The sequence below is a fragment of the Tamandua tetradactyla genome, chromosome 6, assembly GCF_023851605.1.
Source record: "Tamandua tetradactyla isolate mTamTet1 chromosome 6, mTamTet1.pri, whole genome shotgun sequence".
Taxonomy (NCBI): Eukaryota; Metazoa; Chordata; class Mammalia; order Pilosa; family Myrmecophagidae; genus Tamandua; species Tamandua tetradactyla.
This window is the reverse complement of record NC_135332.1, coordinates 54,945,760-54,972,566: the sequence shown is the minus strand read 5'-3', so window position 1 is coordinate 54,972,566 and position 26,807 is coordinate 54,945,760. Positions and strand designations below refer to the sequence as shown.

At 50.3% G+C, this 26,807-nt stretch overlaps 1 protein-coding gene and 1 pseudogene across 7 annotated transcripts in view; both read right to left on the bottom strand.

Annotated features, from left to right (window-relative positions):
* RPH3AL (rabphilin 3A like (without C2 domains)) overlaps positions 1-26,807 on the bottom strand; it is a 144,448-nt gene that overhangs the window by 80,324 nt on the left and 37,317 nt on the right. For 6 of the 7 annotated variants that reach the window (XM_077165459.1, XM_077165455.1, XM_077165460.1 and 3 more), the window contains exons 2-4: positions 8,682-8,794; positions 4,463-4,606; positions 1,807-1,936 (exon numbers count right to left, since the gene is read on the bottom strand). In XM_077165459.1, coding sequence (XP_077021574.1) covers positions 1,807-1,936; positions 4,463-4,606; positions 8,682-8,758 — 351 coding nt within the window. In that variant the 5' untranslated portion in view covers positions 8,759-8,794. Of the gene's footprint in view, positions 1-1,806; positions 1,937-4,462; positions 4,607-8,681; positions 8,795-23,486; positions 24,115-26,807 lie in introns of those variants that run through there. The other variant, XM_077165457.1, reaches the window with a different exon arrangement.
* LOC143686037 (sulfotransferase 2A1 pseudogene) lies at positions 21,404-22,610 on the bottom strand (annotated as a pseudogene).

The window sequence follows — 26,807 nt, the reverse complement described above, 5'->3', positions numbered from 1 at the left end:
TCTCCCCAGCTCCCACCTCCAGCTGAGGTCCTCCTCTGGGACTGCCACGGTTGCCTAGGAAATGGCTCTCCAAGGAGACGGCAGTGTGCCTCCGCAGCAGAGGCCCCGGACATTTCCAGGGGAGGGAGATGCGGCTCACCACTCCCCACGGTCCCACAAACCTAGAACACTTACAGCAGTTAATAAATCGAGGAACAGAAGGAGGAAATAGGTAGCTGGATGCCATTTCCCCAGACAGAAGTCACAAAATGCACCCCACCTGCCAGCGTGCCATCCATTATGTCCTGGGTCTCTAGTCCAGGTGTTATGAAGGGGCTGCAGGGGGCGGCGCTGGCACACAGCGTCCACCCCCATGCTGACACTCAGACCTCTACCACAATGCCACTGTTCCTGGGACCTTTACCAGTTAATCCACATCTCAGCCCAGCTCACTGCATGTGATACAGCAGGGAAAAAATGGCCTTAGTTTAAGTCCTGTCTCACGCTTATCATATTACCCTCTCTACACTTCAGTTTCCTTATTCCATTGTGAAGTCCTCATTCCAGTGAATGCCACTGAAAATGCCCCGTCATGGTTACCTCCAGGTTGCCGAGATTATGTTCACTTTTTTAACTTCTCTGTGTCCTATAGACCTTTCAGCCACTATTGCCGACCCACCCCCAGTCATTCTCTAGCCCCTGTTATTTCTTCCCAGACCACATTTCTTCCTGAAATTACCATATTCATTTACTACTTGTTTTCTAGTCCCCCCACCCAATGCGATTTCAAGAGAAAAGGTTCTTTCTCTGTTTTGTTCACTACATACAATACCTTCAGGCTTAAACAGTGAGTGGCACATGGAAGTTAACATCAGGGTGAGTTCCAGCAAAACAAGAGTGAAAAACAACACAGAAAACCCAGGTATCTCGGAAACAGTGCTCTAACAAAGGAGGGCAGGAAAGGGAAGTCTTCTGATCGCCATGCAGCAGCCAGTCTAGGCCAGAGCAGGAATAAGAGTCTAGAAGGGCTTCTGCCAGAAAAAATTAAAAAGAAGGAAGTAGGCTCCATAGAATAGAAAGTAAAATTAAGACCCTGAAAATTCTTGAGGATTGGAAGGCCCAACAGTCTTTGAACATAAGAGAAAACAAAGGCAATTAGAAACCCCAGGAAAAACTAAAAATTACTTTCAAAAAAGCTTTGGTGCCAACATGAAACAAATTAACACGTGGCACAACTTAAAATAATCAATAGAATATAACAAAAGGAGAAAATCCACTTGACCTTCTGCAAAGACGATTGCCCTTTGAGCGGCCAGGGATTCAGAGAGCAGACCCATAGAAAAGGAAGTGAAAAACTAGCCTAGTACCTGGCCCTTGGGAGAACAGTGTTTATCTAGAGATAACATAACATTTATTGAGTAATCATGGGCCAGACAAGGTTTTAAGAGCTTTGCAGCTAGTAATATTTAATCCTCACTGCTCTCCAGGGTAGCTATTCTCATTATTCCAATTTTACAAATGAGGAAGTTGAGGACTGAGTTCTCTGAGGTCATCTGGCTCGCGGAATAGCTGGGCTCATACCTAGAAGTATGAGACCCAGAGATCTGCTCCCCAATGCTGGCCCTGGAAGCCAGGCTATCTGACCTCTACACCTTAATCCTTCTCATCGAGAAGCAGAGGATACCATGTGAAAACACACACACACACACACACACACACACATGCACGCACGTGCGCGCTCCAGGGAGCCAGGGTGCAAGGCCACACAGCAGCAGAGCAGGTCGAGGCTTGGGTGGCCAGACTGGCAGGGCCGGAACAGGGCCTTACCTTCCTGCAGTCTTTGCAGAACACCGACGCGCTGCCCAGGAAGCCCAGCACCTCCCCACACAGCAAACACTGGGAGAGGCCGTTGCCCATCACGTTCCGCCTCATGGTCTCCAGCCGCTCCACCAGGCGCCTGCAGCGGAACCCGGAGTCAGAGCTTCCGGTCTCCAGCCTGACCGCTGCCCAGGCTCGGCTCCACCGTGTCCCCGGTGCTGGTCCTGCACCCAGGACACGGCTCCCTGCCCCACCGATCCCCTGGTTAACGCCTCATCACTCATTCACTGTTAACTGAGCACCTACTATGTGCCGGATCTAGGGGCTGGGAATACTGTAGCAAACAAGCCAGAGACAGATGCGGTCCTCACTCTCATGGAATATAAGTCAAAAAAAAAAAAAGAAAATCTATAAATAAACAACAAGATTTCACTATGAAATCAAAATAAGTAGGGATGCTGAAAGAGAAGACTGAAGGAGGGTAGGGCACGTTGGATGGAAATCAGGGGAGGTCTCGCTGAGAACACCTGCAGGGGCCTGGAGGATGTAGAGGGGGGTGCAGGAGCGGGTAGAGTGTTTCCAGCAGAAGGAATGGTATGTGCGAAGGCTCAGAGGCAAGGAAGAGTGAGGCAGGTCAGCACAGCAAGGGAGCCAGCTTGAGCAAGGGAGACTGGTATAAGATAAGGCTGGGAGGTGAGGAGGGGCCAGATTATGGGATTTTGTAGGTCACAGAGTAGAGTTTGGATTTTTTTTTCCTATAAGCAACTTGAAGCCATTGTCGAGTTTTAAGCAGGAGAGTAATTTGATCCGAATCACATTTCTAAAAGCTGGCTCTGGCTGCCAAGGAAGCTGGGATAACAGGGGGAAGACCCAGGTGGGGAGGGTGGTAGGAGGGGCCAGGGAAGGGGGATGGAAACTGAGACATGCCTGTAATTTGGAGGCAGCATCGAGAGATTTGGGGGCAAGAGGTATGGTGAGAGAAAGACAGGGATCCAGGGCGGCTTAGAGGGGTCTCTGGTTTGAGCCACTGTGTAGATGCAGAGCTGGAGTGGACAAACTAAAACAACTCCTTTAGATGACGTGTCTCCGGAGCCTTCCTTGCAGCCCTGCTAACCCTGGAGAGGTGTCTCTCGTCAGGACCCTCATCACACTGTGACCCTGTCACGGTGCAACCTCCAGGAAACTGGCGGCCACTTTGGTTTTGAAGGCCGAGGTGTTCCCAGTACCCTGTGGACACTCGTGAAAAATTCTTGAATGAAGGAAGGACCAAGTATGATCACATTATCTCCTCTAATCTGTGCAACCCCCCAGTGAGGAGAATGCTACCTTCCCTCTTAAAGACGAGAAGCTGACGCCCAGAGGCGTGCAGCCACTTGCGAGGGGCTCAGAGATCCGAAGGGCTGGGCCCCCCCCGCCCATAGGCTCACCGCAGCCCCCACACCGTCCCTGTGAAGATCCGAAGTGGCCTAGGGGTGTGGGGCTGGGCAGTGTGGGCCTCCTCTCCCCACACGCCCTCTGCCCCCCGGCACCCCTGGCCTCTGCAGGGGCAGGGCAGGGGGTGTCCCCTCTCCTGCAGGCCCCCAGGGGCAAGCCCAGCTTCCATTGGCGCCTGACCCACTTGCTCCTAGGGACCCTCAGTCAGGAAACCTCCTTTGTCTCCAGGCTTCCTAACTGACCTACAAATGCAGGCCGCGCCTCTCCCGCTGCACCGGGGAAGGTGACTGAGGCACTGCCCAGCCCAGCGCTTACAGCAGGCCGGGCACCAGGATGCACTGAGGCAGCCTGGCGGGGGCACCATTAGACCCCACCCCAGCAAGCCCTCCTGGGGGCCGTGGGTGTCAGTCACCACAGTGACTGGCTGATGCCTCAAGAGAGTCTTCAGGGCATTGGCCTGTGAGCTGGAGGGGCAGCAGGCAAGGAGGGTAACAGAAAAGAAATAATAAAACCGCTATGCCTGATATAAACACTTTTTGTAATAAAATGACAGTAATACGTCAGTATTACTGAGGCACCTACAGTGAACTTAGATCAGCGGTTTTCTTTGTAATGGAGCTGCCTTTGCTTGCTAAAAATGTGCATTTCTACAAGGTCTGATTTTTTTGTTAATGACCATATATTATATCTGGAAATAGAAAATGCAACAAGGAGACCAGAATCAAACCAATTCTTACTTAATGCAATGCACCGCATTTGTGTTTCCTGACTTGTGCTCTTCTGTATATTTCTAGGAAATATGAATTACTCTTATAATTAAACAAAGAAAGATGCCCACAACAATGCTGGAACACCCAACGGCTGTCAGGTCTGAACCAGAGGCCAGGAGAGGGCTGCTCTTAGAACCTGCCCTCTTGGGGGGATGATTCATGGGTAAGCCTCGACTGAAATCCCTCCCCTGGCTGGACCCAGCTGACCCCGAGCAGCCCTGAAGGTCATTCATCCTCCCCGCAGGGGGCCTGCTCATGGGTCACTCACTGTCCCTGTCTTACCTAGGGGCAAACTGAGGCTTCGGATGGGTGCATGCCTGTACCCCAGGGGTGCCGGCCAGAGGCTGTGACCCTCAGGCTCATTGCCAGCGGTGACAGGCCAGCACTAGGACCCCGGGTGCCAGCCTCCTGGTCCGCTGATCCTACACCAAGTGCCCTAGCGTGCGTGGCACGAGCCTTACCCGATCCTCTGCTGCTCCATGGCATCCAGCCTCTCGGCCCTCTGGATGACCTGGAGGATGGCTTCCACCTCCGCCGGGCTGAGGCTCTGGCTCCTGCGCTGCTTCTCTGTCTGGTAGGTGTGCACGGACCAGCCTGTCTGCAGCCTCGGGAAAGAAAAACAGACAGTGTGGCGGCATCCCCAGGGCTCCCCCTGCACACCTGCCACATCAACAAGGCCCCTGCAAATGCTCTGGGGACACCCAAGGAGTCAGCTCTACAGCCCAGGGGCTGGGATGGGAGCAAAGGCTGAAGGGGACGGGGAGACGGGGCAGGCGCCTGTCCCCATCCCAGCTGAAAGACGGCGGCGCGACCCCTGGGACTCCAACCGCTGTGCAGGTGGCAAAGGCCAGTGCCACAGCTCTTGAGGTTCCAAGGGGGGAGGTTGGAAGATTATCGAGAGAAGAATGAAAATTTAGATCTGTGTCATACAAGAACGTGAAATGGAGTTTACTATGGGATAGGTTGAAAAAAACAACACAAAAACCTTTACAATAAAAGGAGATTCACCTAACGCTGAAAATTAGAGGGCTCGATGGCAGGAGAGGAAATGGAGCAAAGCTATGTGCTCTATTTGGGGATGCACGCTTCTAGATTGCTAATTTTTCCAATTAAAAAAAAGGCACTGCCCTAGACCAATTCTTTCTCAAATGATCCTCATAGGCCAGGGAAGGCAAAGAGTGGGGAGGAGGGCAGGGCTGGAGGGGGCGGGGGGGGGGAGGCCCGTCCTTGGCGTGGCACCCTCCTGCCCCGCCGTGCAGCTGCTGCCCAGTCGCCTGCTTTCCTCTGGGCGCTGGGCAGACTTAGGGGCTAAGTCCCTGGAAAGTGATACCCCACCCCAACCTGCCGGCTTGCGCCATGGAGCATTTCAGAGGCTCGGGTGGTCAGTGACTGGCCAGGATGCTTCAGTGTGCGGAGAGAGGGACGCCGAGACAGGGTCCTCGCTCTGGAAGACAACGCCCTGTCCCACCCCACTCAGCCCCGGCTGATGGGAGAGGAGGAGGGGCCCCGGGAACACAGCGCGCAAGGCCGCGGTGCAGCACTGCCAGCCGCCTGGGAGGGCACGACTCCTACCGAGCCACTCCACTCGGGGCCAGGCCAGCGCCGGCCACTGCCCTCTTCCTCTCCCGGGGCCTCCCCATGTCCCAGAGGCAGAAACAAGGTAGAGGGCATAGATGGCTTTCTAAAATCCGGGCTGGCTGGCCTCCGGAGGCCGGGCTGTACTGCTGAGCTGTGCTGCCCCTGGCATGCGCGGAGACTCCAGGCCTGGGAGTTCCCGCCCAGTGGCTGCTGACCGCCTGCCTAGGAGTCTTCCAGGCTCCCGAGGCATCTTCTGCGCCTCCTTTTCTGCCTTCTCCCTCTGGTTGCCCATTAGGCTTCCCACAATTTACTCCCTCTCAGCTGACCCTCCTCCTAGGCTCACCACCACCGTCTGGGGCCAGCCCCTGCTTAGCACCTTGTTCTCCAGAGGCCAAAGAAGGCAGGCTCAAGGCTGCTGGAGGCAGACCGGGCTGCAGGGCCTGGGAAGGACCTTCAGAGGTACCCACTGCCCAGGAGGTGCCGTTCCCATCCCACTTGTCCAGCACCCTCGCCTCTCAGCTCACTGGCCCCGCACACCACGCAGGACCAACAGAGCTTGGAGTCTGGGCCACGGGGTGCTGTGTGCTCCACCTAGGGCGCCTGTCCTTCTCCCCAAAACTCTTTTCCACTGGCCCACTCCTATTTTTCTATTGAGCTAAAATACACACAACAAAGTTTGCCATTTTAACCAAGTGTAAGTGTACAATCCAGTGGCATTAATTACATTCAACCATCACCAAAATTTTCCAATTTTTTTAATTGGAAAAATATTGACTTCCAAAATCTTTTCATCACCCCAAGCAGAAACTGTACCCATTAAACAATAACTCCCCATTCCTCCCTTCCTCTAGCCCCTGGTAACCTCTATTCTACTTTCTGCCTCTATGATTCCTACTCTTTTTTTTTTTAATTTTGTTTCTTTAAATACCAAAAAACATGTAACAAATGCAAACATTCCTCTTTCGATCATTCCGTTCTACATATATGATCAGTAATTCACAATATCATCACATAGTTGCATATTCATTATCATGATCATTTCTTGGAACATTTGCATCTATTCAGAAAAATTCCTATTCTTTTTAAAGACTTTTTTCAGACGTGACCTTTGCCAGGAGGCCCTTCCCTGATTCCCTTTAAGGCCAGTTAGAAGTTCACTCTCAGAATTCCCATAAGGCCCAAGCCATGGGATTAAACAGTGAGACAAGGCAATGTGGAGTCTTCCATCTCTACCTCCAATATATGGGTCTCTGGAGGACATCCCTGCCCCATCAGACCCATGTACCTCTCCATCCTCCTTTCAGCTGTTTGCTCCCTCACTCTCTGCATTCAAGCCACGCTGGCCTCCTTTCAGGTCCTCCTCTGCTTGCTACGTTCCTTCTACCTCAGGGCCTTTGCACCTGCCCTTCCGGCTGCCTGGACGCTCTTCCCCATATTTCCATTGGTCACTCATCGTCCTCTGGGTCTCAATGTGAGCATCACATGTTCAGGGCATCACATCCCCAGACTGGAAAGCACCCTCCACCCCTGTGATCACTGCCAAAGCACCCGCACACACATGTACATGTTTATATAATGCTCAGCTCTCCCTACTAGTTTCTTAAGACGAGGAGCTGTGCTTGTTTTGCTCACTGCTGTGCAACCAGTGTCTGGCACATAGTAGGTGCTTAGTAAATGTCTGATGGCAGCCAGGAGGGCTACAGGGCCACCCTGAGCTGGGGTCAGGGAACACCCCAGAGGGACCCTTGGGGCACAGTGCTGCAGCGGCCCAGGGGTATGTACTACTTTCCTTCACTCTGCCAGGCCTTACAAGGCTGCACGCCCCAGGGGAGGAGATAAAAGCACTTCTCCTTCTAAAAGGTGCTACAACAGCTTTCGGCTGCTGCTGAGAGTGAGAGGAGGCCGGGGAGAACTGAAGGGAGGGTGGCAGCAGGGTCATGCCGGGCACCCGTGGCAAAGTGCAGGCTGCAGAGCCCTCCCAGACCCTTGCTCTCAGCCCCTGCCAGAAAGGACAGAGCATCTAGCCTGGGGCAGAGGAGGGAGGGGAGGGGATAGATCCTCTTCCTGCGGTGCTATGCGGAAAGTTGTGCTGGGGGAACTGAAGGATTTACTGGAGGAGCCAGCGGCAAAGGGGACAAATTAACTGTCATGCAAAGATTCCTGAAAATCATGCATAACTCCTCTTCTCTTGGGCGTTTCGGATTAATTTTTCTATCCTCCTTTGATGTTCCAGCTCTGTCCCCTTGCAGAGTCATAATATTTAATTGCAAATTCCTTGTACTTGGTCCTGTTTGGGAAATGCTGGCTCCCGTAACTGGCATAGTTTGACAGATAAAGGGGCACTCGTGGGCTGACGAGACCTCAGGAACCACCTCCAACCCCTTGGGGGGCTGGGGAGGGATGAGCAGGCAAGAGAGGCATGCAGGAGCACCTGGCTTCAGCCACGGCGGGCAGAGGATGGAGCCAGCCTCACCTACGCAGAGCGGAAGGCTCTGTGAGCTGAAGGAGAACAGGAAAACTAGCACCCCAAGGGACAAAGAGGGACCAGGGGCTCACAGTTGTGAGCACAGAAAATGTGAGCACCTGGAGATATCTTGAAGCTGGCTCCGCACCTCGGCCAGAGGGGCAGCTCTTCACTCACAAAAGAAACCCTGGCTTGGCCCTGCCCCTCTGAGCCAAGCAGTGAGGTAGGAAGTGAGCACCCAGCGATCAGGAGCCGCTGCCTGAAGGGGCGTGGGGACTTACAGCTCAGTGACAGAGGTCCAGACTAGTAACAAAGAAGGCAAACGAAGAGGCATGGCTCCCTGCCGCCTGCCTGACAGAAAGAACACAGACTTGGGAGTCAAGAGGAGCCAGGTTTGTTCCATCCCTGCCATTTACAAGTTAAGTGACTTGGGCAAGGACCTTGGCCTCATTCTCCTCATCTGTGAAATGGGGATGAAATGGTAGTTCAATGAGTGCATGGCTGCCCAGTGCCCAGCTCGGGGCCTGCTGTGCGGCAGGCATTCAACAGGCACTCCTCTTTCTGAGGGCCTGGGAATGAATCTTGCCAAAGAAGGGAGGGAGGCAGAGGAGGTCTGGCCGGGCCTCGGAGGTACTCACTTGGCTCGCAGGGCGAGCTGCCGGTCGTTGGGGCAAACCCACTGATCGTTCCCACTGCCGAAGATGGTGTCTGCCATGGCTCGGAGCGCCCAGCCCAGGGCCGAGAGTCACATCTGAGACGAGAGAAAGAGAGAGAGAGTGCGTCACTGTCTGGGTGGTAGACAGCAGACATGGACCCTCTGAACTCCGGGGCACCAAATTCGTGGCACTTCCAACCTATCCCTGCCCCCACATCAGCCCCCACTGATGCCTGGGACCCCACCATTTGGATCAGGCTAAACACCACTTACTCAGCGCTCCTATTTCAAAAGGCTAATAATTCTGGGAGGGATAACTAAATGGATCACATGACTACGTGAATGCCTGGCAGGACATCAAACGGTTAGAGCAGAAAGGAGAGAGAGGCACGCCGTGCATACTTGTGAATAGAGCGGGCAAGCCCTGGAGGGCATCTGATCCCTCAACCTCCCAAGCGCAGCTCCAGCTGTACTCAGCACGTGGCCTCACAGGAGAGGCCGGGACCGGGGCACACGGCCAGATGGCCTGGGCAAACCCCTATGCTGCTGCCCCAACTGGAGGACCAGAGCACACTGGGGGTGGCTGACGCTGGCCACCATCTTTGGCTCTACTAACAGGGCCCCAGGGCTCTGCTCCTGAGGAGGGTTCACAGGTCCCTGTGCCCTGGGGCAGGGAGGGGTACAGACAACAGCAGCCACAGCCAGGACCCCCCCAGCACAACTCCAGGGGGCGCCACCCACAGCCCTGCAGGGAGTGACCCTGCACCAGCACTGCTGCACAGGTAACTTGGCACAGCCTAGCTGAGCTGGCTTTCTTCTTGTCACCAAGGATAGAGCCATCTCTTTGGTTATCTACTTTGAGGGTACTGCTCAGGCAGTCGGCGGATGTGTGTGTTGAAGGGACAGACGGGTGGGAAGGAGAAGGGAGAGGGAGGGGGAGGGGGAGGGAAATGAGTTTGAGGGTCTCTCGGTCCCCTAGCAAGGGTGAGGGGCTGCACTGAGTCACCCACACTTCCCTGGTCTAATCTCATGTATACCAGTGGTTCTCATACTCAGGCCCTTTGCACTTAGGAAAATCATTGAGGTTAGAAAATAGTGAAACTTCCTCAAAATGTTAAACGTAGTTACCCATGACCCAGCAATCCCACACCTAGGTATATTTATCTAAGAGAACTGGAAACATATATCCACATAGAAATTCATACAGACTGTTCATAGCAGCATTACTCATAATAGCCAGAAACAGTAGAAACAACCCAAATACCCATCAACTGCTGAATGGATAAATAAAATGTAGTATACCCATGCAATGGAGTATTATTTCGGCCATAAAAATACTGATACTTGCTACAACATAGGTGAAAACATGCTAGGTAAAAGAAGTCAGTCGTCAAAAGTCATATGATTCCTTTTATGTGAAATGCCCAGAATAGGCAAATCCATAGAGAGAGAAAGTAGATCAGTGGTTTCCAGGGGCAAGGGGAAGGGGAGTGACAGCTGAGTACAGGATTTTTTTTGCGCCGGGGGTGTGTGTGTGTCGTAAAAATGTTCTAAAATTAGATAGTAGAGGTGGTTCACAAATCCGTAAGTACACTAAAAGCCACCGAACTGTACACTTTCAAAGAGCTAACTATATGATATGTGGATTTTATCTCAATAAAACTACTGTAAAACATTGAGGACTCTAAAGAATTTTTGTTTATGTGGGTTTATCTACTATAATAAATAGTAGATAAATATTTACTATATTCCAAATTAAAACTTAAAAGATTTTAAATAATTTCATTTAAAAATAATAAACCCATTAAATGCTCACATAATTAACATTTTATGAAAATGACGATATTTTCAAAATGAAAACAAATTAGCGAGAAGAATGGCATCGTTTTACATTTTTACCAGACGAAAGTTTGGCTTAGAAGATGGCGGGTTGCTCCTTCGTTCCATCTTTGGTGATACGCTTTCTGCTCAAAGCACAAGAAGGACATCCAGCCTCTCACAAATGCGTGTTGCAGTTGGGAAAGGGGGGAGTATTTTAATAGCCTTTCTAGATAATTGTGGATATTCTTCTTTGACAAGGCACAAAAACCCAACAGCTGGTCATTTCCTAAAGATGAAACCTTATCAATGAACCTTTCATCTTCTATACACTTGTGAGTAAATGAAGTCAGAGGACTTACTATTATTATGAAATTGTGTTCACTGGCCTCGTGCATGCCTTGAAAGGTGCTGGGCCCCCGAGGGACCCGTGGGCCCCACTTGGTGGCCGGCTGGCCCAGACCACGGCTTTCTCCGTGATGACCAGCAGGGGGCAGCGTGCGGGCTGACCCTCCCAGGGCGGACACCACTCCCTGGGCTCCGCTCACGTGGCAGAGCCAGGCTGGACCCAACACACTCCACAGCGGGGGCCACCCTGGGGTGATGGGAGAGAGACCCCCGCAACCCCAGATCCCAGAGAGCCTCAAGGGGCGCCCCTGTGGCCGGGCCAGGGCTGCGGAGAGCTGGGTGCCCCCGTGACCAAAGGGTTCCTCAGATTTAATTAAAGCCATGACCTTCTCCCGGATGAGGTTAACACACAACCCAGGAAAACACAGACAGGGTCAAAAGAAGATAGGACCATCAAAAACCTTATGTCGGTGTCCCACGTTCAGCCTTCAGTACTGTATGGTCTGTCTGGTTAATAAATTACTGCTAGTGTGAATGCACAGTCACATGGCTCTGCTCCAAGAGAACACTTAAAACATACTACAAGTCAATAGCCCTGTTCCTTTATTAAAAAAACAACGACCAAAATAAAAAAAACAATGACCAAAAAAAAAACAGAAACAAACCAGTAGGGGAGTTTCAAAAAAAAGGGAGTGACGGGGTCGCCCCGAACCCAGAGAGGCTGTGCTGGTGACTAAACTGGGTGTCCAGGCACCCAGAGGTCACAGCCTCACGGTCGCCGCACCTCCTGCAGGGGGCGCCATGTGCCGGGCTGGGGTACCCAAGGCTCTCGGGACTCTCTGAGCCTTCCTTCCTGTCCTGCCACAGCTGGGCACAGCTAGTATGGGGGTGGCCCCTCAGCTCTGCTGGACACCCCCAAGAATCAGGGGTTCACCAGTGGTGACCCCAGAGGAGAGGACACAAGCCAGGAAAGCTTGGGGTGTCGAGTCCTCAATGGGAAGACCCCAGCTTTCACAGAAGCTTCTCACCCTGAGGGATGGGGAGGAAGGATGGGGGACAGGGGAGGCCCCTATGCTCTGATGCTTGAATCTTCATCTCTTTTTGGGGGGGGACAGGTCGGGGACAACCAGGAGAAGGCAAAGGGGAACACAGGTGGGAGACACAGCAGCTCCTCGTGGCCCCAGACGAACTACCCCTAAATGAATCTCTAGGGAATAAGCACCCTCCCCTCTTTTTGTTCCCTTTGGGAACACTTCCTACAAGAGCCAGAATTCTGGGATCACTAGCAAGGGAACCCCCAAACCAACACTTCTCTGCCCCTGACCCATTTGGGGTCTGTTGCTATTACATTTTTAAACTCTAGCCCCAAATTCTCATCAATCTGCTGCCACCCGCAGGCTGTCTGTGCTTTGTCTTCCTGAGCTCAGTCTTTATTCTCACTGAAGGATGACAGAGACAGAGCTCGCTGTGCTGGTCTGCTCCCTCTGGGGCAGATATTACTTCCCTGCATCACATCACCTCCTCCTGCAACGAAGGTGGGGAGGGTCTGGGGCAGTGAGGAAGGTGGAAGGAAAACTCCCCCAGGAGAGAATGACCTGTGCACAGCCAAGCCCTTGGGTGGGCTTGCTGGGGACCAGGAAGAGGTTAGTTATCTTTGGGCGTCGGTATTGAGGAAGCCGAGATGGCCAGGCTGGGCCCACTGCCCCAGGCAGTCCTGACCACGCAGAGCTGCACGAGGGAGGCACAGGCGGCAGGCAGAGGCCCAGAGAAGGGTCCGGGGGTACGATCAGCACCCCACCTAGGCCAGCCACTTCCACCTGGGAGGTGGGAACTGAGCCTCTCCCAGCCCTGGTCTGGTCAGTCCACAGGGTGGGGAGGTGAGGACACCACAACTGCACCCCTCTGCCCACAGCCCCTCTTGCCCTGGAGGTTCAGGGACGAGTCGGTCAGCAGCTACAGAGGGGTCAAGGGAGCCAGCCATGGGCACTGTCTGGGCAGGTGGTCCCAAGGGCAAGTTCGCGGCTGTCCACAGGGGAGGCTCTGAGCGAAGGTCACATGTGAGAACCCAGGAGAGGTGAGGCCCCTGCTCGGGGACTGCGACGCCCATCTGCAACCGTGGCTGGCACCTCTGACGGCGCAGCTGTCCTTCGCCCACACAGAGCAACCTCGGGACAGATGGTGGGGGAGGAAGGGCAGCTTGAAGAGGCACAGTGTAGGAAACTGCCGACAGAGCCGGGTGGGTTTGCCAAACCTATTCGGGCTGAGCCGGCATTCGCGGCCAGCTCCCCTGGCCTTGGCATTTGGTTTTTGAACTTGTGGTGAACAGTGAAAAAGTGGAAAAGACCAGGGGATGAAGGTAAACAGGAGACAAAAGGGGCAAGCAAAGCTCATTCCGCTCCCCACCTATGTGCCAGAGCAAGGACCCTGAGGAGCGGGTGATGGGGAGACTGCATTTGGGGAAGGACGTGGAGCCCTACCAGGTAGCCTCTACAGGGCTGGAAAAGAGGCTTCATCTCAAGGCCCAAATCTGAGCTGGCATCCAGAGAAGTGTATTGGAAAGGCATTCTTAAAACTTCCAAAGCGCAGTGCTACATAAGTTAACCATGAACTGTGTCCTTGTATTAATAAATATCAGTTTATCCTGGATAAAAGTTAATTAACAGGGCAGGCCATGGTAGCTCAGCAGGCAGCATTCTCACCTGCCATGCGGGAGACCCGGGTTCAATTCCCGATGCCTACCCATGCAAAAAAAAAAGTTAATTAACAGGGCAACAAAATAGGGCCCTAAAGAAGGCGAGTAAAAAGCTGGGGATGTGCATCAGAAATTGACAAGGGGACGGATGGAATTGGCCAAGGGGGCTGTAGTGGGGCAGTGGCAGGGGGGTTTGTGGAAAGAGGGCTCTTCTCTCAGGTCTGTAAAATGGGGGGCGGAAGGAGGGGTACACAAGGGCCAGGTCTGTCTCTGAAGTCCTTCAGAGGCAGTGACAGGAGAGAGGCTGGAGAGAGAGGAGTGTGGGCACTGCACGTGTGTGTGTGTGTGTGTGTGTGTTGTGTGCATGCAACTGCAAGGCACATGTTCACGTCAGCTTGCATGTGCATGTGAGCCTGTGTGCAGATGCTCACACGTGTGTGCTTCGATGTGTGTGTGCTCGCATGTGTTTGCACCTGCGGGTGATGCAATGAGCACCGGTCAAGGCTGCTGGGGGAGGAAGAACGTGGGTGGGAGGTGGGGGGGGTGTCGTTCTATCTGAAACACCGCCGAGAGGACACGGCCCCGCTCCCCGCCCCTCCCCGCCAGCCCCCCACCTGCCCCGCCGCTCTGGAACCTACGTGCCCCACACACGGCCTGGGAAAGGAGGCAGTCCACAACCAGGCGACGCCGAACAGCCTTCGTTCTGGGGATGGCCCTTCCCTGAAGAGCAGGGATTTAGGAAAACAAACTGGACACACTCAGAGACGGTAGTCGGGGATAACGGGTCTCCGCGCCTTGCTGACTCCCAGGCAGTTTGTTCCTCAACATTCCCCACCGGGTAGTGCGCCCCGGAGCGGCTCGGTCCGAGGCCCGGCCACGCGGGGGTCTCTGGGCGCCGCGGGGGACAAGCGGGGCGAGCGCGGGGCTGCTGCGGGGCTGGCAGGGCGGCGCTCACCGCAGCACAGGAGCTCCGGGAACCCTAGGGGACAGGAATCAGGAGTTGCCGGGTGACGATTTCCTGAGAAAATTCCAATGGGATGGAGGTCCATGAGCCCCAGGCAATCTCCTGACATAGATCTGTAAAAACAAACACATCTTTACAGGGTATCTTATTCTTCTCCCCCTGCTGTCCGCTGTCATGCAGACAAATGCTCCAGCCCCACAACCGCAGCCGTCTCTGCAGAGCCGGGGCACTGGGCCTTCCCCTGGCGCTGACATTACACCCTCAACTCGCTCGCCATTCCGCCCCCCAAATGGTGACTCTTGACATTTTAATCTACTGCCTTCCAATTCTGTCCTAGGTATTTATATATAGATTAAAAATAAAATTTGGTTCCTGCTATCAACACTGTTTTCGTTTTACTGTTTTCAAATCATATGGTACTTCCCCGTATCATTAAAATCTTCAAAAATATTATTTTTAATTGTTACTTAGTATTCTGGATATGATGCATCTTTAACATTTTCCTGTTTCGGGGCATATAGATTCTTTTCAATTTTTTTTCTCTATTATTCAACACTAAAGTGCATATCCTAGAAGATAATTCTTTGTGCATATCTCTGATTATTTCCTCAGTACAAATTCCCAAAAGGGAAAAGAAATGTATTATTTCCAAATGTATCTTTAGGACAACTTTTACTACAGTAATGTTCTCAGCCTCTTAACGCCTCATGTCCACTCTCACCACCAGGCATCTAGAACTGATCAACACAAAAACGTTTTACTTGGAAGCAGCTGCGTCCTGTTTTTTTCTTTTTTGTATTTTTGGAATTTTGTACTTTTGAACCCAGAACTTAAAGATGGAAGAACCTATCTGTAAATCTCCAGTAAGTTGGTTTCAATGATGCATACAAGTCCCCTTGTTACTAAAATAGGCCTCCTCTCCACAGACTCTTGTGTCCACTTGAAAAAAAGTCCTTCCCTTCCTTCTTCCCTCCCCCTTCCCTTCCTTTCTTTATTTCTTTCTATCTCTGTAACAGACTTGGTGGTTCTCACAAATCTGAATCGGGGGGGAATGTTAGCCTTAGAGACACAAGCGAGCTGGGTGGGTCATGTAACATCTCTTACCTCATGTGTTCCTCAAGGAAGGGGCAGATTCCTACCTCACACCATGAACAAAAACTAACTTAAAATGGATCAACAACCTAAGTATTAGAGCTAAAAACTATGCAACTCTTAGAAAAAAAACAGGAAAATCTTCAGGACCTTGTATTAGGTGTGTATTAGGCAATGGATTCCTAGATATGACACCAAAAACCAAAAGCACAAACAAAAGGAAAAAAAGCGGACAAACTGTACCTCATCAAAATAAAAAACTTTTGCGTTTCAAAGGATAACATCAATAAAGCAAAAAGACAACCGACAGAATGGGAGAAAATATTTGGAAACCATATATCTGATAAGGGCTTAAGATCCAGAGTATATATATAAAGAACTCCTATAACTCAACAACAAAAAGACAAACAACCCAATGTAAAAACTGGGCAAAAGACGTGAAGAGACATTTCTCCAAAGATGATATACAAATGGCCAATAAGCACATGAAAAGATGCTCCACATCATTGGCTACTAGGGAAATGCAAATCAATACTACAATGAGATTCGATTCCATACTCACTAGGTTGGCTACTATTTTAAAAACAACGCAGAAAGCAAGTGTCGGTGAGGATGTGGCGCGACTGGAACTCTCACATGTTGTGAGGAACGTAAAAGGGTGCAGCCACTGTGAAATACGATTTGGTGGTTCTTTAGAAAGTTAAATGTAGAATTCCCATATGACCCAGAAATTCCACTCTTAGGTATACACCCCAAATAACTGAAAGCAGGGGCTTGGGCAGATATTTGTACACCAATGTTCATCACAGCATTATTCACAATTGCCAAAAGGCGGAAACAACCCAAGTATCCATCAACAGATGAATGGATAAACAAAATGTAGTCTAGACATACAGTGAAATATTTTTCGGCCACAAAAAAGAAAGTTCTGATACATGTGGCAAAACAGATGACCCTTGAAAACATTATGCTAAGTGAAATAAGCTAGACCCAAAAGGAAAACTACTGTATGATTCTACTTATATGAAACAGCTAGAAAAAGGGAATTCACAGAGACAGAAATTTGGTTAGAGGATAGTAGGGGCTGAGGTGAGGGGGGAATGGAAGTTACTGATTAATGAGTGAGAATTTCTATGTTGGGTAACAACAAAAGTTTTGATAATGGATGGTAGTGATGATGGCACACCATTGAAAATTCAATTAATGCCCTTGAACTGTACACTTAAACATGGTTAAATGGCAAATTTCATGTTATAGATACATTACCACAAAAAAATAAATTAAAAGAAGGGGGATGGGTGTGGACGAAAATGAAAGCGCACTAATGTAAACTTTAGAGAGCAGTGCAAAAACTATCCCAGGAAAACACTACTGTTGACTCCAACCTTCCAAGACTGAGTGTGAAAAACATTACTAGTCTGCAGCTGTCTCTGAGATGTACCGGACTTTTAAAAAGCTACCCTAAGGGCGCAGCCACCTGCCCTTAGCCAAGTATCACATGTGAAATCTTACTGGGACCAGGGCAAGGACAGAGCAGCTCCCTGCGCAGGGACAGCTCTTTACAGCCCACCCCATCCCAGGTGCGGCTGGGGCTCTCTCTTATCTTTAGGCCCCAGCATGTCACCTCCTTGATTTTATTTTAAGGACACTTTCACAGACGCAACTAATCCTATGGACTCCCAGGGCGTGGTGTGAATGAAGGAGCTTTCATAGACTCATCAGTTCCAACAAGCAGTGGCAGTGGGCAGCAGATCCCAATTTACTCGGCCAGCAGACTGCCTGGAGGAAGTGACGGGTGGTGGTCCATGAGGGACGCCCAGACCCAAGACCATAGCCCACACAGCTAGGACATACGAGCGACAGTGACAGAGCAGGCCCAGGTGTCAGGGTGTGCGTGGGTGGGGGTGGGCGACCTCTATTGCGGGAAGAAAAGAAAAGGTACAGGCAGAAAAGTGGGAATATAGGCAGGTGAAACAGGAGGGCTAAAGGAAACTGAAAAATATGGGAGGGGGCACCCACATACAAAGGCAAACAGGGGTCACCAGTAAGTACAGGATACAGGTTCCAAACAGTCACAGGGAGAGAACTCAAGTACAACATCATGCAAGGCATGGGTGGTTTTCCCTGAGACACTGAAACCACAGTGCTTAGAATAAAATGTCTGGCCCAGCCACAAGCAGCAAGACTGCCCAGCCAACCCACAGACAGAGAAGCAACCACTGAATTTAGGGGTGGTTGTTATGCAGCATCATCATGGCGATATATAACTGATACAAATGGCACTGGGTAAATGAAATCCCAACCCTGATCTCAACATCCAGCCAAACCCCTTCCCAGAGTCATCAGGCATTTGGTTTTCAAACTTATAGTGAACAGTGGAAAAGACCAGATGAGGATGGTAACCAGGAGACAAAAGAGGCAAGCAAAACTCATTCCACTCCCCACCTCTGTGCCAGAGGAAGGACCCTGAGGAGTGCATGGTGGGGAGAAGGAATTTGGAGAAGGACGGGGAGCCCTATCAGTTAATCTCTGCAGGTTGGAAAAGAGGCTTCATCTTAAGGGCCAAATCTGAGCTGGCATCCAGAGAAGTGTGTTGGAAAGCCTTTGGAGCTGGCATCTCCCCTCCGTAGGAAAGAATGCTAGGATCCATTAGTCATGTCTGCCCTGGGTGCGGGAGGGGAGAATGGCTGCACATTTGCTACTGCTGAGTTTGCTTGCTGAGGCGGCTAGCAGTGCAAGGACCACACGACAGGGGTGGGGATGAGGATTTAAAGGGAGAAAAAGCAGAGAGAAATAGAAAAGAATACTTGCCAACAAACTGGTGCTTCCCGAGGCCTCCGAGTCACTGTGTTAGAGCCCTCAGTTCTACACCCAGGTATTAATATTCCAGGGAATGCTTAGCAACAGGGCCTGACATCTGCTCTGTTACTATGATACGGGAAACCTGATGATAGCAGGAAGATAAGGCAGCCCAGACATCCACATTTCCTCCACCTGTCATGCGTGTTGGGAGGAGAAAAGGTTCAGACAGGAATCCTCAAAGGCTTGTCTGAAACCCTTAGGAACCACTCGGAGCCTTCTTGAGCTGATTATACACAAGACAGGGCTTGAGTGTTTTCCAGAGATGAGATGGAAGCTTCAGGGAAGCGACTGCCTGAGAAACCTCTGTACAACTCCACCCTGTCACTGTCACAGGGATCCTGCCAGACCTACTTTCTTGGGCCTCCCCACCCCCACCCCCCACTGCAGTTCAGGTTCTCCTCCTCTTTTTAACTGGCCCTTGGACGCCCTGTGGCCTGCCCTCCACTCCTCACACACAGCCATGTCAGGGCTGGATTAGGCCATGCTATCGCCCCTGGCTCAAAAACCAAGCACTCCCCATCGCCAAATGGAAAAACCCAACCTGTACTCAAGGCTGTCCATGATCTGGTCCAAACTACCCTTCCACTCTCACCTCCCACCTCATCCTTTCACACATCGCCTGGCTCCAGCCCCAGGAGACCTGGCGGCTCTCCAGCCGCTCAACCTGGCCTCCCATGTGCTGTCCTCCGGCACCTTTCCTGGGCACATACCCAATACCACCTCTTCTGGGAAGGCTCAGCTCCTCCCCACTCAACTCCCATTTGGAATCGACTCTACTTGCCACCTCTGTTACCCCCATTAAGACTGCAGTGCTCAGGAGGCATCTTGGGGTCTCTGGGCTAGGTGCCCGGAACAGGGTGGGTGTGTGGTATGACTAGGGGACTAATATGAACCTTCAAGGGTTTACTGCTGTGCACAGAGCAAAACCCAAACGCCTCGGCCGGGAACTGAAGGCCCGGCAATGTGACCCCTACCTACTTCACCTGCCTGTCCTCCCAGCCACAGGCCCACCTGTCCTCCCTCTGGCCCACTCTGCCAAGTGGTTTACACCAGCTAAGATCGCAGGAAGACTAGGATGAGTCCAACTCTTGAGAAAAGGTCTATAACATCTCATGCCACTTTTAAAACAGATAAATGACGTGGAAAGGAATTTACAGCAAGATGAGGTCAAAGAAGGAGAACCAAGTGATAGACACAACGGCACCAACACAAAAATCATCTGCCAATGTGGAAAATGCAGAGTTAATAGGTTAGAGGGGTAGGATTTGTGATTATGGATGAATGCATTTCTTTAATCATTTTCAAAAGATGGTTTAGTGATAAGTAAACATACCTGTCCTGTGCGCGCGCACACACACACACACACCTACCACCAATTCCTCCTCTTGGGAAAGGTCCTCTAAGACCCTCTAGTCCCCCTCAGATTCCTGAAGCCTTTCTTCTTTGTGTCTTTTGAGGAGAGGTCAATCCCGTACACTGTATAGCCTGTTCGATGGCACATCCCCACTGAATCACAGAGCTAAGAGTCTCCTGTTGTCCTCAGTGGGACAATAAACTGCTACTTTTGGTTTCCTTGCCTTTATTCATGAAACAAATCCGTACTGAGTGCCTGCTATGCACCAGGCATTGCACTGGCCTCTCACTCTTCCTGCTTGTGGGTTGGTTGGGCTCTTCCTGGTTCTCCCACCAAGTGGTACCTAATAGGGCACACACACGTAGGAGGCCTCGCTTAAAGCTGCCAGGTCTTCTTTTCCCCAGCAAACTGAAATCCCTGGGCATCTTTAAGGGGAATTTGCCTGAAACAGCTGAATCCCTGCCTTTCCCTTTGTCTAACTGAAACTGTTTCCTCATTCATAGGCTAAAACGTTATGCAAAGCCCCCAGCTGAAATGAGATGCAAAGCATCCCACTGCTTCCTCTTCTCACTTCAAGTACTGCTCTCCCATTTTAACAGCCACAAGCTCTGCCTACATGTTCCCAGAGGCTCAGCTCACTTTTGTCATTTCTGAAAGGCCTGAAACTGGGCGGGCAAAAGTCCCAAATCAAGGCAACTGCAGAGTCAAGGGCGGCCAGACCACAGGGTAACCAGAACCTCAGGCAAAAATCGATCTGTTAAACATACGGGAAGGAAGGAGGCTGTGGGCCCACTGCCCTGACCCAAAGCAGAGCCCCATTCCCCACTGGACCGCAGGGAAAATAGAGCCCGGAGGCCTCCCTGGAGGGGACACCATGCACAGCGGGCCCTTTCCTTGTGCACAGACATGGAAGCTGGTGTACAATGCCTGCCAGACCCCTGAGGTTCTAAGGGCCAGGAGAGAGCTCTAAATTCTGGGACAGGGAGTTGTCAGGTTTGGTGCAAGAAAAAAATTCAGGAAACAACCTCCTTTGGCCATTGCCTTGTCTGGGGAGTTCTTTTTTTTTTTTTTTTGTAAAAACAATTTAATGAATGTGTGTGCTCTGAAGAATGAGGACAGCAGAAAAGGGGAGGGATGGGGAAAAAGCCAATCAAGGATATGGTTTTGGCTGGAGTTCACTTTCAAAATGCTGGCCCACCCTTGGGGACAGGTGGCGGTCTTCTGTATGTCTCTGTAAATCATCCACTGGCTTTGGGATGCCTTGGGGATGGGACACCATTCTGGAAAGGGGCCTCCAGTTTTGGATGAAATTGTCCAGGAACTTTAGACTATAGGTATATTGGTTTTTATACCTGGACAAGGTACCACCATTTCATCTACTCCAGAAATAGACACAATAAATACAGAATAATTGTTAAACATGGGAAAAGACAGAAAGAAATGGGATTGGTGATGGTTACAGAGAGCATGGTACTGGTGTATAAGTTATGTGTCCTTTCTTACTTTAAAACTTCACAAATATTGCAAAGTATTTCCTTTCGTTTTTTTTTTAAACTGGGTAAAATTTATGTGTGTTTTAAAATATTTTCTTTATTTTTCATTAGGTTTGAATTATTACATAAGTTTTTGGAGCTGGCATGTCATGAAACTAATGAAGCACCCGGGTATTTTCAATGGTCAACTGTATTATTGCATTATACAGGGTTACAGCATCCAGATGCAGTGACAAAGGTTATGCTTCATAGGACAAGGCAGTGCATGAGGACGTAAAAGAAGTCAGTATTCATGTCAGATGCGGAAACAGTTGGACATTATTCCCATGGTAAAAGCTCTTGTGGGAAGCCCTGCCATCTTCTCCTGGTATCTTTCATCAAAGGTTTCACTCTGTGCCACTGCGAAGTGATTGTCTCAGTCCCCAGTGATCCCTTCTCTTATCAATTGTCCTTTGCTGTGATCTGTCATGTAATCTGGTAATGGAGATAAATTGCTTGTCTTAGCATCCTTCACAGCCTGGAAGGGTGCACTCCTCAGCACTCGGTTCAGTTCTTCTGAGCTTAACGTCTTGCCCACGAACTGGCTGGTCACCTCTACCCTGATCCACATGGGATCTGATGTCCCGATGCAAGTCCCCACATGCCACTCTCGGAAATTCTCTTCTCCTTTCATCGTCGGCCAGCCACGAACATTGTCAAACCCTGATCCACATGCCACATTCCCATGAAAGAGCCACGGCAAGTGTTGTGCAAATGATGCTGGATTTATGACACTCTTCATTGCTCTCCAGAAATAATAACCAGAAGTAATAACATCTCTGGGATTTCTGATTATGTAAATAGTCTTTGGAACTGAAGAATGAGTTGGGGAAGAGTTGAAGGGGGAGGTGGGAGGTGTAGAAGTGTGGGTGTTCTTGAAGGGGGTGGGAATGATTCTGCATCCGCTCTAGCCCCTTCGCCTATTCTAGCCACGGTGAACAGTGCCAGGTCAAAACAGATTGGACCCGGCTGCGATCTCCTTTGGAGGGAATCAGACCAATGAACTCCTATATCCAATTGGTTTCTGACTTTGGGTAAGAGGGTGTAATGACATCTCCACCCCTCACCACAGATTCATCCCGCAAAGACCTCGGGTTGTTAATAGTGCCTATGGGGAAAGGAGCCCCTTTGGTCCACGTATAATCAGCATCCATCCAAAATGCTTCCCTCCCTGCTATGTCTGTTTGTTCCACTGTTAGCCATCTTAGAAAGCAACTAGCTCTGTTTTCATCTGGGGAGTTCTTAAGAGGGCATCCGTGAACTTTGATGGGAAAAAACTGTCTATTTTCTGAAATCATCTATTTCTTTTAATTATGAATGTAGACAACACACCACAGTTGTACAGTGCCAATGACTTCCTTGCCTACAGTAATCACAGCTATTTTCCATATCACAGTAAAAGGGGGGCAGATTTCTCAAAAATACTTGTGTTCATTGCTACTTTAAAATTATGGCAGTTATTAGACCTATTGCAAGACCGTGTTACTTAATGCTTCATTAAGGAAGCATATATTACTATATCACATTTGGTCTTTTCAATATTCTAGAAATTATAAGTCAGTATAATTGGTTTCCTCTGTGATTCTGTTTATGCATTTAAAACCATTATTTTGAGAAAGGTTCCAAAGGCTTCACTGGACTGTCAAAAAAAGGGGCTATAGTGTGCTACACAAATATACACAGAGAAAAGGTTAAATCGCCATGCACTAGAAGACAGCATGATAACTGAGAACTCAGCTCAAAGGTTATTAGAATAAAATCCTCCTGGGGACGCCCAGCACCTGGTTTGGGGTGGGTGGTGGAGACAGGAGTAATGCTATTTGTGTTTTTTTTTCTGTATGGGCAGGCACAGGGAAATGAACCTGGGTCTCCAGCATGACAGGCGAGAACTCTGCCTGCTGAGCCACCATGGCCCGCCCACTATTTGTCTTTTAATATAGAAATAGAAGCCTACATCCATTCATATGATTTGTGTGTCTGTGCAAAGTCCCAGGCAAACAGGATGTTTTGCAAAGAAAATCTGATTTTGGCAAATGCCTGGGAGTCGCTTTTTGAAGGAGTCTAGGAGAAACCGCCCATGAAACAGAGCAAGGCCTGTGGAAGGAAATCGGCCAGACCCTTCTCACCTGCTTGGTAGAGTGACAATCTTCTGAGCCAGGTTTACTTTAGAGCTGGCCTCCCGGTCCCCACACCGCTGCTGCCTCCCCAGCACCTCCGAGCAGCCCAGCCAGGCACTTCTCCATCCTTCTACCCGCCTCACCAGAGCCGGGGGCAGGGGCCTTGGCCCTGACGGTTTGCTCAAAGCCAGCAGCCAAGGCAAACCCCAGCCAGCCTGGCTTGCTATCTGCGGGCTGGTTATCCTCTCCCATGCATGGAAACACAAACAGATCTTTCTCTGTTCCAACTCCAAGGTTAAGGACTGTGCTGTCTGGGTGCCAGCTGTCCCCTTATCTGCACACTCCCTGCTTCCCTGGCAGAGGCTAAGACCCCCAACAGGCGGAGATGCCCATAGCAAATGGCCACGGGACAGGGGGGACCACAGAAAGTGACTTGGTACAGAGACAATGGACAGGGAGAAAGTAGAATAAGCAGAGGCCCATCAGAACCACTGGCATTTTTGCCAGTCATTTTCCATACTTTCAGGAGGAGCCCACAGATTAAAAAACACACCTGCACACGCTAGCCTGACCCGGACCTACCAAATTGGGAAGGGCTTTGTGGTGTGCTGGGTACTTGCCACAGGCTGACAAATTTGTCACAAGCCCAAGGGGTTGACACAACCATTACCCCCTTTCCAAAGAAAAAGAGGTGCCGCCACTGACAATCACTCAGTCGAGGCCATGCAGCTGGCAGCTGGCACCTGTCTGTCCTACCGGAGCTGGGCTGAGCCAGATGCTTTCTATTTGGGCTGACAGATACTGAGGGTATGCTCTGAATACCCCATGTGCCATGCACCTGGGAGTGTGTCAGGTCACAGAAACTGAGACTCACGCAGGAACTGGCTGGAACAGGAGTCCTGGGAAGGGCTTGGTGCTGGGCTGGAACAACCTGCAGGAGTGGCAGAAGACGCCTGCTGGCGTGTTTCTGAGGGGTACCAGCCCTGAGCTCTGCACAGGCAGTGCTGGGATCAGAGGGGGAGGCGAGACGAGCAGCGGGACCTCCATGACCCGCCTCAGGTGCTGCCCTCATCCCACTCTGCACCCACAGAGCAGAGAAGCACCAGGGATGGGGCTCCAAAAAGACCCAGGGCATTTTCAAAGACAGCCCCTGCTCCCTGCCATTCCACGGCCCTCTAGTGCTCATCCAGACCTCAGTCACTGGGTGACCCTAAATGGGTGCCTGCTGCCAGTCTCCCCACCCCCACCTCATCCCCAGACCCAGCTACCCCTCTGCAGGTGGGCCCTCCACAGACCTGGTTCTGCTCAGCACATCCAAATTCAGGCCAACGTCCCCACCTGGGAGTCTGTGGCCACCCACCTTGCCTACCGTGTCTCCAGACAAACAGGACAACTTAGCTTCAAGTGCAATCCATGCCTTTCCACCCCCCCAGCCATCCTGCCCCTCCCCACCCCACACCCACTGCCCCAGCCTGCTCGGCATCTTCACTCACACGTGATGCTGACCCTTTCTGGGTACTTCTCACTTTGTGGTGGTCTGTGAATGGGCTGGACCTCTCCTACTTGACCAAATGCTCCCTGAGAACAGGTCCAACGTGTTTACCTGTGAGCCACAGGCCTCGTGCCCAGATGGGGCTGAGAGCATGTGGGACTGGAACAGAACTGAGGGACCAGAAATAAACCCATGGGCCTATGGTTAACTGATTTTCAACAGGGGTGCCAGGACCATTCAATGGGGAAATGACAGCCTTTTCAATAAATGGTGCTGGGACAACCGGAGAGCCACATACAACAGAATGGAGTTGGACCCCAAACTCGCGCCATTTATAAAAATGAACTCAAAATGGGGTGGGTCATGGTGGCCCAGCAGGCAGAGTTCTCACCTGCCATGCCGGAGACCCAGGTTCGATTCCCGGTGCCTGCCCATGCCACCCCAAAAAAGAACTCAAAATGGATCCAAAGACTTAAATTTAAGAGCTAAAACTTAAACTCTTAAATTCTTAGAAGACACTATTAACCACTTAGAAGAAAACACAGATGTAAATCTTTGTGACCTTAGATTAAACAACAGGTTCTTAGATATAACACCAAAAGCACAAACAAAATAGGTAAATAAGACTCCATCAAAATTAAAGATTTTTGTGTATCAAAGGACATTATCAATAAAGTGAAAAGACAGCCCATAAAATGGGAGAAGATATTTGCAACTCATGTGTCTGATGAGGGCCATTATCCGAAAAATATGAAGCATTCTCACAATTCAACAACAAAAAGACAAATAACCCAATTCAAGAATGGGCAAAAGATCTGAAAAGATGTTTTTTCAGGATACACAAATGGCCAATAAGCACGTGAAAAGATGCTGAACAACATTAGTCATCAGGGAAATATAAATCAAAAAAACCCAAAACGAGGTATCACTTTCCACCCTCTAGGAGGACTACTAGAAAAGGGAAAATAACAAGTGCTGTTGAGGATGCGTAGAAACTGCCACCTTCCTATACTGCTGGTGGGAATGTAAAATGGTGCAGCTGCTGTAAAAAACAGTTTGGCAGTTCCTCAAAAAGTTAAACAGAATTACGACATGACCCAACAATTCTACTGCTAGGTATATACCCCAAAGAATGGAAAACAGGTGTTCAAACAAAAAATTGCATACAAATGTTCACAGCAGCACTACTCACAATATCGGAAAGGCGGAAACAACCCAAATGTCCACCCACTGATGAACTGATGAATCCGGTCATACAATAGAAATAGTAGAGAATGAAGTTCTGACCCTGCTACCACATGGATGAGCTTTGAAACATTATGCTAGGTCCAAGAAGTCACTTACAAAGACTACATATTACATGAGTCAATTTATATGAAATGTCCAGAAGAGGCAAATCTACACAGACAAAACGTGATTTGTAGCAGCTTAAGGCTGGGGTTGGGTGGGTAATAGGCTAAGGATATAGGGTTTCTCTTTGTGGCAACAGGAATATTCTAAAATCGGCTGTGTTGATGGCTGCCCATATCTGCAAACACACTAAAAACCATTTGATTGTACACTTTAAATGCAAGAATTGTGTGCCTGGTAGGTGGAGTATAGCTAAATAATTTTTTAAAAAAATCACATAGCACAGTAATGAATGAAGCTGGAGTCTGAATAAGGCCGCCTGGTACACACTCTCCAGGGGGGGAAATGCTGGCCACTCACATTTTACTGTCAACCCCTGATGATCTGGGGACAGATTAACTGCAAATTAACCTTGATTTAAAAAAAACAACAACAACAGATGGTGCATTTGTGAAAACACCGTAGGAGTGGGGGAAGGGAAAGAGGAG